This window comes from Corticium candelabrum, chromosome 7 (assembly GCF_963422355.1).
Source record: "Corticium candelabrum chromosome 7, ooCorCand1.1, whole genome shotgun sequence".
NCBI lineage: Eukaryota > Metazoa > Porifera > Homoscleromorpha > Homosclerophorida > Plakinidae > Corticium > Corticium candelabrum.
In genome coordinates this window covers 3,479,023-3,489,022 of record NC_085091.1, presented here as the reverse complement: position 1 = coordinate 3,489,022, position 10,000 = coordinate 3,479,023, and the positions used below count along the sequence as shown (strand labels likewise).

At 40.7% G+C, this 10,000-nt stretch overlaps 1 protein-coding gene across 3 annotated transcripts in view; it reads left to right on the top strand.

The window, feature by feature from the left end:
* LOC134181922 (protocadherin Fat 4-like) overlaps nucleotides 1-10,000 on the top strand; it is a 28,861-nt gene that overhangs the window by 6,308 nt on the left and 12,553 nt on the right. For all 3 annotated transcript variants that reach the window (XM_062649217.1, XM_062649215.1, XM_062649216.1), the window contains 14 exons: nucleotides 651-844; nucleotides 983-1,085; nucleotides 1,146-1,295; nucleotides 1,390-1,815; nucleotides 1,873-2,136; nucleotides 2,195-2,356; nucleotides 2,419-2,907; nucleotides 2,975-3,391; nucleotides 3,446-3,715; nucleotides 4,099-4,260; nucleotides 4,467-4,793; nucleotides 4,855-5,001; nucleotides 5,069-5,485; nucleotides 5,542-5,811. In XM_062649217.1, coding sequence (XP_062505201.1) covers nucleotides 651-844; nucleotides 983-1,085; nucleotides 1,146-1,295; nucleotides 1,390-1,815; nucleotides 1,873-2,136; nucleotides 2,195-2,356; nucleotides 2,419-2,907; nucleotides 2,975-3,391; nucleotides 3,446-3,715; nucleotides 4,099-4,260; nucleotides 4,467-4,793; nucleotides 4,855-5,001; nucleotides 5,069-5,485; nucleotides 5,542-5,811 — 3,798 coding nt within the window. The remainder of the gene's footprint in view (nucleotides 1-650; nucleotides 845-982; nucleotides 1,086-1,145; nucleotides 1,296-1,389; nucleotides 1,816-1,872; nucleotides 2,137-2,194; nucleotides 2,357-2,418; nucleotides 2,908-2,974; nucleotides 3,392-3,445; nucleotides 3,716-4,098; nucleotides 4,261-4,466; nucleotides 4,794-4,854; nucleotides 5,002-5,068; nucleotides 5,486-5,541; nucleotides 5,812-10,000) is intronic.

The following is a 10,000-nucleotide window of genomic DNA, read 5'->3' as shown; positions in this document are numbered from 1 at the left end:
AATCACAGAGTGACGTCAACGTAACGTGAAGTGTCAATTTTTTACATCCATTGAGGAAGACAAACAACTAGTCAAAATGATCAATTTATAATTAGTAACAGTTGTTCCCTGTGTGTAGGGGTGGTGCAACGGACTCACTTTAAGTGAGCATAGTTTCCATACAAACATCACAAGTGATAACGTCAGATGACGTAAACTATTTTATGTTTACCTTCTGCAAAGAATGATTCGAATTTATCAATTCCTAAGCGATTCCCCCAGGGGAGGCGAACGGACGTGTACGTACGTTCGGACACTCAGTGTTCTCTTTGGACGCATAATTTAGAGAAAACTCGTTCGTTCGTCTTACAGAGGCAACTTTGTTTCCGGTTATGATCACGACGTCTTAACGCACGTTACTCCATCACTTTGCTTGCTACTGTACTTGCTATGTAGGTAAGTTCAGAGTCAGGATGGCCAAACATTTATATGCTCTGATGTATTAGGGGCATAGCCCTGTCGTTCCCACAGTTCCTATACAGTACGCCTACGGGACCAAATAATACTGGACCTAACGTTGCTAGTCCCCTGGAATTTTACAGTAGACAGTAAATTGAAATTCGTGTGCAATCTCTAGTGTTGTGTTGTTTCACGTTATTGTTTGTGTCTAGGTGTCTCTCTCAAGCAACACAGTGAACGAGAATGTCGCTGTGGGAACAGTTGTCGGCACCCTAGCGACGTCTGATCCCAATCCGACAGACAGCCATGTCTACGCACTGCTGGTCGACGCTGGCAGCAAATTCACGCTTCGTGGCAACATACTCAAGATTTCCTTTTCGCCAGATTACGAAACACAGCCTCACCTGTAAGCCGAATCAAACACACTAAATCACGTGATCACTGACTTAAAAGTTTCCAGATTAATTAAGTTAATTAAATAATCAATAAATAAATTAATTGATACTTAATCCATTTTGTATAATTACATAATTGCAATGCTTAGGTATTCTATTAAGGTGCGGAGTACTGACAAAGGAGGTCTGTATCATAATGAGACATTTACTGTTTCTGTCAACAATTTGAATGAAGCTCCAGAAAAAGTCACGGTATACTTTGACATTTGTAGATATTTTATTTCTAAATTACAGAAGTGTTTTGTCTGCAAGTTATCAAAGTCAAGTGTTAATGAAAATGTTGCCAAAGGCACCTTCATCGGATCACTGACAACCGTTGATCCAGAATCATCTCAAACACACACGTACAAACTGATGGATTCTGCTGGTGGTCGTTTTGTTCTTAGTGGTAGAGATGTTAAGGTGTGTTTTGTTAGTTAATTGTTGTATTTTTAATTAATTATTATATGTGCTATCTATTAAAAGCTGATGACTATTTTACTTGTGTTATCTGTAGGTCGCTGTTACTAATTCTCGATGTTTGGCTGAGGGTGGTAGGCAATGTTTGCTAAACTATGAAGCAAGCAGCAGTCATAACATTGTTGTTCGAAGCACGGATAATGGAAAACCTCAATTATACAAAGACTTTACTCTTACTATAACTGTTGGTGATGTCAACGATCAGCCTCGAAATCTTTACCTTTCAGGATACACGTTACAGGAAGACAAACCAGCTGGCACCGTCATTGGTAAATTGTCATCTACAGATGAGGATTGGGGGCAGACATTGACGTACACACTTACTGATAATGCTACAGGCCGATTTGCGATAAGTAAAACCAATCAAGTGGTTCGTAAGACATCATCCGGTATTGACTATGAGACAACAAGCAGTTACAAAATTACTGTTGTTGTTACAGACAGTGGAAAGCCACCATTGAAGGTTTTTTGTGTTTGGTTGATGTTATACGGTACTTGCTCATGTCTAAACTATTCTTAGCTCTCCAAGGTGTTCACAATAGAGGTATTGAATGTGAATGAGGCACCTGTTTCTATTGACTTTACGTCAGTTGGTGGTCAATTGTCATTTTCTGACAACAAGCCTCGTGTCAAAGAGAATTCCATCAAGGGCACAGTTGTAGGCACACTGGAAGCTCACGATGCTGATGCCACTCAAACGCTCACGTTCAAACTTGATGATACTGCTGGTGGTCGATTTTCTGTAGATGCAAAGAAAGTAACTTGCACTACCGGTACAAAAGTGGTGAGCATGTATTATTGATTTGGTGATTATCAGTCAATCATGATTTTATGTTGTGTAGAATGCTCATACAAAATGCACAGTTGTTGTCATTGTTGCCGGCACACTAAATCACGAACAGGATGCTTTACATACTATCGTGATTCGAGTGACTGACCAGCATGGCCTATTTCAGACCAGCAAGATACCAGTGACAGTCGTAGATGTCAATGATCGGCCCAGGGTACGTGTGTACTTTTTTGTTTACTGGGAGTTTGTTTTTATTATTGTCACTGTGTTTGTTAGGATATTGTATTTTCTGGGAAACAGCTCTCAATAGAAGAGAACAAGAACAACGCACTAATCGGAGTGTTCAGTTCAACTGATGATGATCCTGCTAATACCCACAAATATTCGTTAGTCAATTCATCTGGTGGACGGTTTGTAATATCAGGCAGCAAGCTGTTGACTGCTACCAATGCTAATCTTAACTACGAGGCGACAGGTCAACTTAGCATTGTTGTACGGTCAACAGACACCGGTACACCTCCTCTCTCTGTTGACAAGGCTTTTACAGTGCAGGTAACGGATGTCAATGAGGCACCTACTCGTGTGTGGCTGTCATCGACGAAAGTGGATGAAAACAGTGGCATGGATACAACAATAGGAAGTCTACAGACAGCTGATCCGGATAGTGAGAGACGAAGACAAATCAAGACTCGTGTTCAGACGCACTCGTATACTCTACTAGACAGTGCACAGGGTCGATTCAAACTTGAAAAGGGAATTTTGAAGGCATGTTATTTATTAGCTATGTTAGTCATAACCAGGTTTGTTGAACAAATTATATACAATTATATAGGTGGCTGTAAGCAACACTAAATGCTTGGCATTTGGAGGCACAGAATGTAAACTGAACTATGAGAAGTCGAAGACTTATCGATTGGTTGTTCGCTCAACCGACAGTGGAGCTCCACCACTGCAAAAGGACTCTGTTGTCACTGTTTTTCTCAATGACGTCAATGACAAGCCTCGCAGTCTGACTATTGACAATTTCAAAGTAAAAGAGAACAGTCCCAAGGGCACTCTTGTTGGGCGTTTGAATGCATCTGATGAAGATAGTGGACAGAAGCTGACGTATACCCTCACTAATAGTGACAACAGCAAATTCTACTTGAAAGACAATCAGTTGTTGAAAGCCTCATCTGCTGATTATGAAACTAAAGCCAAACATTTGGTGACTGTAAAAGTGACAGACAATGGCAAATCTCCTCTTTGGGTAACGTTATAGTTATATTTAGTTTACTAGTTGCCTGAAACTCGTTTCTTGCAGATATCTAAGGAATTTGTAATTGAAGTTTTGAATGTCAATGAACCTCCTGTTTCAATAGTTTTTAAAGATACTAACAGCAAACAGACATTTACCGACAACTTTCCTAAAGTGAATGAGAATGAGGCTGCCGGCACATTAATTGGGACTGTTGAAGGTCATGATGAAGATACGAACCAGAAGTTGACAATGACACTGGATGATGATGGTGGTGGTCGTTTCAGCATATCTAGTGCGTCTGCAGTTGTCTGCAGTTCCACTAGCAAAATTACGGTTAGTCTTAATTTGTGTCATGGGTATTTAGGGAGTATTGCTTGTAACTGTTGAGCATATCATTACCCCTTGCTTGTACATGTCTTCTAAATGATTTGTCTTGCATGTTTACTTTGTTGTTCGATAAACCTTTTTATTGACAGTGCATGTGTACAGTTGTAGATGAACAAATGTTGTGCAAGTAGATTTGACTAAAATTCAGATATATTTATCATTTGGTCAATTAGTTATACTTTTACTCAACATTCTCATGCTAGAGGATTAGATGACTAGTAAACAAAGCCTAATATTTAAGTATTTCTTTGAGCAGTGTCTTTATTGAATGTATTTTTGTTTTTTCTTACTATGGTTGCTTATGATTCTGCTCTTACTTTTTTCTACAGGGAGTCAACACAGTATGCAGTGCTAAGATATACGTGGCTGGTACCTTGAACCATGAAGTTACAAATCGTCACACTATCATTGTACGTGCTACAGACACTGGAGGCCTCTTTGTTGCAACAAAGTTTACTATCTCTGTCCTGGATGTTAATGATCCTCCTCGAGTAAGTAAATTTAGCCATAATAGTTTGTGCAAGATTGCAAGGTTACTGTAATACCTGTTTGTTGTTTTTACTTACTTATTGTTTTCATGTATGTTTATTAATTTATCTTTTCTTCATAGTGTGCATTTTGCAGTTTTGGTAATGCTTGCTGTTGTGCTTACTAGTATGATAATATGTTGGGTGGCAGATTGTTTTTGTGTACGTAGGACATTCAGTTGGCCTCAGGTAATCCACAAGTTCGTGAAAATGACAACAATGGTGTTGTTGGTGAGCTGATTACCACAGACGATGACACAACTCAAACTCACGCGTACAAGTTACTGGATGGTGCAGCTGGTTGCTTTGTCATTGTTGGTCGAGAGGTGAAAGTCTCAGCTAAGGCCATTCTGAACTACGAGACTGCACAGCAGTACACAATACGTGTTATGTCAACAGACAGTGGCACACCTCCTCTCTCAAAAACCAAGTCATTTACCATCAAAATTCTTGACGTTAATGAAAAGCCAACGTCTGTTTACATTAGTAGTGATTTGGTGAGTGCAGAGTATTGCAAAAGAAGTGAAGGAGATTTCATGTTGAGATAATTAATTGTAGGTGAAAGAGAATAGTCCAATCAATACAGTTGTTGGCTCACTTACAACATCAGACCCAGATAATTTACACAAAGCTCGGCAGACATTTTCATACCGGATTGTAGACAGTGCTAATGGTAGATTTAAGGTGGATGGTGATGTAGTGAAGGTACTGCACCCAGCAGATTCTTTTTTCATTTTTGTGTCAATCAGTTTGGTAATATGTTGCTACTTAGGTTAATGTTCCAAACACTCGATGTTTGGCTTTGGGTGGCAACAATTGTGTTCTGAACTTTGAGAACAAAGATCAACATGTGATCACTGTTCGTGCAACTGATAACGGCTCTACACCTTTGTATGTGGATTATCCGATTACCATACACGTTCAGGATGTAAATGATCAACCACGCAGTCTGGACCTCTCACACAATAAAGTGCTAGAGAACATGCCTGCCGGTACTGTTGTCGGTAACTTGTCTTCTACAGATGAAGACAGCAGGCAAACGACAACTTATACTCTGACTGATGATGATAATGGCATGTTCAAGATTTTTAATGATGAGCTGCAGAAAGCCACGTCGGCTAACTATGAAACAATGAAGGCACACTCTGTTGTTGTTATGGCTGTAGATGATGGAAGTCCACCTCTACAGGTTTGGATCACATTTGTACTGTGACTGAAATGTAGGTCATGTGATGCTTTTGTTAGGTTAGTAAACGCTTTACCATAGGAGTCCTGAATGTCAATGAGGCACCCATCAGCATCAGTTTCACAGACACTGATGGACAACTTTCATTCAGTGATAATGTACCTTGTGTGCAAGAGAACTCTCCTAAAGCGACTATTGTTGGGACAATTGAAGCACTTGATTATGATGCAAATGAGACTCTTGTCTTTCGACTCGATGATGATTCTAATGGCATGTTTGCTCTCAGAGATTCTGCAGACCTCTATTGCAAGACATTGCAGAATAATAAGGTAGGAAGTGTCTCTCTCTCTCTCTCTCTCCCTCCCTCCCTCCCTCCCTCCCTCCCTCCCTGTCTCCCTCCCTCCCTCCCTGTCTCTCTCTCTCATACACACACATACACACACATACACACACACACACACCACACACACACACACCTGAAACCTGAACCTGAAATTCCACCATACCCACTATGGGCTTCGGCATCGCAGAAGTTTTCGCCAAGAAGAGCGGTCTATTCTGCGAATAGTAGCAAATACACAGTCAGATGACCGGCTTGCTAGGCTAGCGCATCCTAGTCTCACCACCATCCTCAGCTTGCCAAGGCTGAAGTTAGCATGTATCTCCTCCCCCTGGACAGGGAACTACCGGAAATACAAGGTCCCATGGGGTACCCTCTTGGAGGGTTCAGTGCCTTTTTGATGGAGTGTTTTCAAACGCTGGTCTTCTATATGATCTAAAGATTTTTTGCAAGAAGATCTCCACAGAGATCTGTCTGACGCATAGCTTTCCCAGTTGGATATATCAATACTACAAGATTTCAAATTGGATTTCAATGTGTCTATAAAGCGCAATTTCTGCCCACCTGCTGTGCTAGAACCTTCCTTCAGCTGACCATGAAACACTGCCTTTGGAATTCTAACATCCTTCATTTGAACAAGATGGCCACACCATCCAAGTTGAGCTTGTAGTAGTAGAGCCTCAATTCCAGGCATGTTGCATTTTCTTCAGAACCTCGGTATTGGGTATCATGTTTTGCCATTTTATATTTCCAATTTTGCGAAGACATTGCATGTGAAATTGGTCGAGCTATTTATTGTGTCTTCTATATAATGTCCAAGTCTCACAACCATAAAGTAAAGTGGTGATTACAACAGCTTTGTAAACTTTGACCGTAGTGGCTTTTTATGCATGTTCATTCCAAAAGGTGTGTAGTCAGGTTGCCAAAGGCAGCACCAGCTCTACTCAGACGCATTGAAAAATATCATCATTGACAACAATGCTTTGATACAGAGTACATCCTAAATAAGAAAACTTGTCAACTGATGTCAAAGGAGTGTCAGACACTTTTGCAACAGGAGGTGTGTAAGAAGACCCGGGTTTTGGTTGGTACAAGACTTTGGACTTCTTGACACTTACAGTGAGCCCAAAATGTCGTGCAGTGTTTGAAAAACAATTCATAAACTGAATATCCTCTTTGGTGTGCGCGACAAGGGCACAATCATCTGCAAAAAGCAGGTCTCATATGAGAATGTAACTGACTTTAGTTTTTGCATTGAAACGACGAAGATTAATAATGTTCCAATCAGAGCATGTTTGAAGGTAAACACCTTTATCGCAATTCTTGAAGGCAACATGTAACATAACAGAGAAAAAGATGTTAAATAACAATGGTGCAAGAACGCACCCTTGTTTAACGCCATTTGTGACTGCAAAGGACTTGGAAGAAGCTCCACTGTCAATGATGCTAGCTGACATATCGTCGTGAAATGATCTTATGATATTGACTAGATTACACGGACAGCCTATTTTACCGAGTAGTCTCCATAAGAGATTTCTGTTGACAGAATCAAATGCTTTTGTCAGATCTACAAAAACTATGTAGAAGTCTCTATGATGTTCACGACATTTTTCTTGAAGTTGTCTAGCAGTAAAGATTACGTCGATAGTTCCCCGACCTGAACGAAAACCACACTGAGTCTCTGGCAATGTATTGTCAGAGACATGTTTGGTTAATCTATTCAAAATACTTCGAGCCATGATTTTCCCAGCAGTAGATAGAAGTGAAATGCCACGATGATTGTCACAAATTGAGCGGTCTCCCTTATGTTTGTATAAATGGATTATGGTAGCATCTTTGAAGTCTTTGGGAACCGCTTCATGTTGCCAAATAAGACTTTAGAGTTGAGTTAGTTTTTCTACCAAAATTCTACTACTATGTTTAAATATTTCAGCTGGAAGGCCGTCCAACCCACATTCCTTACCAGATGACATTTGCTGAATTGTATCAGAAACCTCATCTACATGGGGAGACATTGCTAAATGATCTTCACATGCCAGCTGTGGAATGTCATCTAAAACCGTATCTTCAACGACAGAAGGATGATTTAGTACTAGATTGAAGTGATCGGCACAACGCTGAAGAATGTCCTCATGTTTAGTAAGCAGAGTTGAGCCATCGTGAGAGAAAATAGGTGTTGTACTCCTAGACTGTGGACCAAGAACTGATTTTAAACCAGAGTAAAAATTGCTTCATGTCATGTTTGTCGGCTGCTGCTTGTAGATCTTCTGCTTTCTTCATCTGCCAGTTTTCTTTCAGTGAACGTAATTTAGCTTGCACACTCTGACGCAAGCTGTTATAAGCTATTTTGTTAGCAGTCAAAGATTTATCTCTGATCCACCCAAGGTGTGCTTCCCTCATGCTGTCAGGGAGAGACTGAATTGTAGGTTCATTCATGGCAAACCAATTCTGATGTTTGCGTTTGGTATGACCAAAACGTCAGATCCATATTGAAATGTCTTTGTTTCAAATCGGTCCAAAAGCAGCAATGTCAGATGATTCTGTCATACCAGCCAATGAATACTCTATTTGATCTTGAAACTGACATCTACTGTCTTTGACGAACAGTCGTTTAACACACAACTTTTTAGTAGGCATCAAGCATTGCCAATGTTGCTTGGGCTTGTTGACAAGAGATGTGATGCACTTCACAAGCCGATGATCTGACCAACTGCTAGAACTCCTCATCACTCGAGTTTGTCTGACATCACGCAGATCACGTTGTTGCACAATGACGTAGTCCAGGAGATGCCAATGATGTGAACGTGGATGCATCCATGTTGTCTTATATTTGTTTGATTGTTGAAAGATGGTGTTTGTTATAACTAGATTGTACTGAGAAGCAGTGTTCCATTGGAATTTTCCCTTCCTACACCATGAGGACCAATTCTTTACACCATGATGTATAGTCTTGATCAATTCTAGCATAGTTTATCTCTTCTTGGCACTGAGTCAATAACAGTTGTCAATTCTTCATAAAACTCTTCCTTAAAGGCAACTGAAGCTGGTAGAGTCAGTGCATACATGCACTAATGAGAGTGGTGTATCGCCCATGAGGAAGATTTAGACGTAGTAACATTAGACGAGAATTGATACCCTTAGGTAGGAACTCAAGTTTACGTGCAATGCTGGATTTTATTGCAAAACCAACACCTGTTTGTTGAGGTTCACCAACGGGGACACCTGATGAAAAGAAAGTGTAGCCAGCACCAACTTCTTCAAAACTTTGGTGACCAGAAAGATGGGTCTCACTCAGTGCTGCAATATCAATATTACACCGTTTTAGTTCTCTAGCGATAACTGCAGATCGACGCTCAAGATTGACATTATTTTTGTTGTCTCATAATGTTCTTACGTTTCATGTTGCAATCGTCAACTTCAATCGTTCATTTTTCTTTTCTTTTGACCGCAAAATTGAATGCCCGCTGACCGCGGTAAGCCAGCAAGGTTTGTACGGAGTAAGCTTTCTTTAGGGATCTTTTTCTCTCCTCTTCTCCTATTGCAGAAAGCAGTGATATCCCTGAGTAGGGCTGCTCTGACACTCAGGTAGGACATGAACTGTGCTGTTACTCCAATTCAACAACAGAACGGCCATCACACTTGAGCCGCCAATGTGCAGGGTCATAGCTAAAGGCTTCCATTGCCATTCTGCAACTGCCCCCGTCACCATAAAAGAACCTGCACAATAGAATGGATTATAGTGAAATGAGCGTGTGCAGAACTGATTCCACTCTCTCCTCCAGTACTTGCTATATGTTGACAGGTGTACGACTACAACATTCCAAACAACATGTATGGACACAGTAAGCTGGCCAGAAAACTAACCCCAAATTAGTAAACTGCTCTTTAGAGCCAAAGTGACCACAGCTGCATACAGATACTGTGCTGAATTGCTATGAACCAAATCAGACTTTGTAGCAACAGCAGATTAATGTCAGCCGCACTCGCCATGCCCAGTGTCGTCATATAGAATCTGTGACATTTTTATAGAGATGACAGTGCCACCTGTTATCCCATCACTCTCTGATAACATTGCCACCAGATTGTCCGTGACTGCTTATTCGTCAGGCAAGGCCTGCTTTTTCACAGCTAACCCTTATATCTAAGGGTTGTTCCACAATCTGCAACCTGTGGATGCG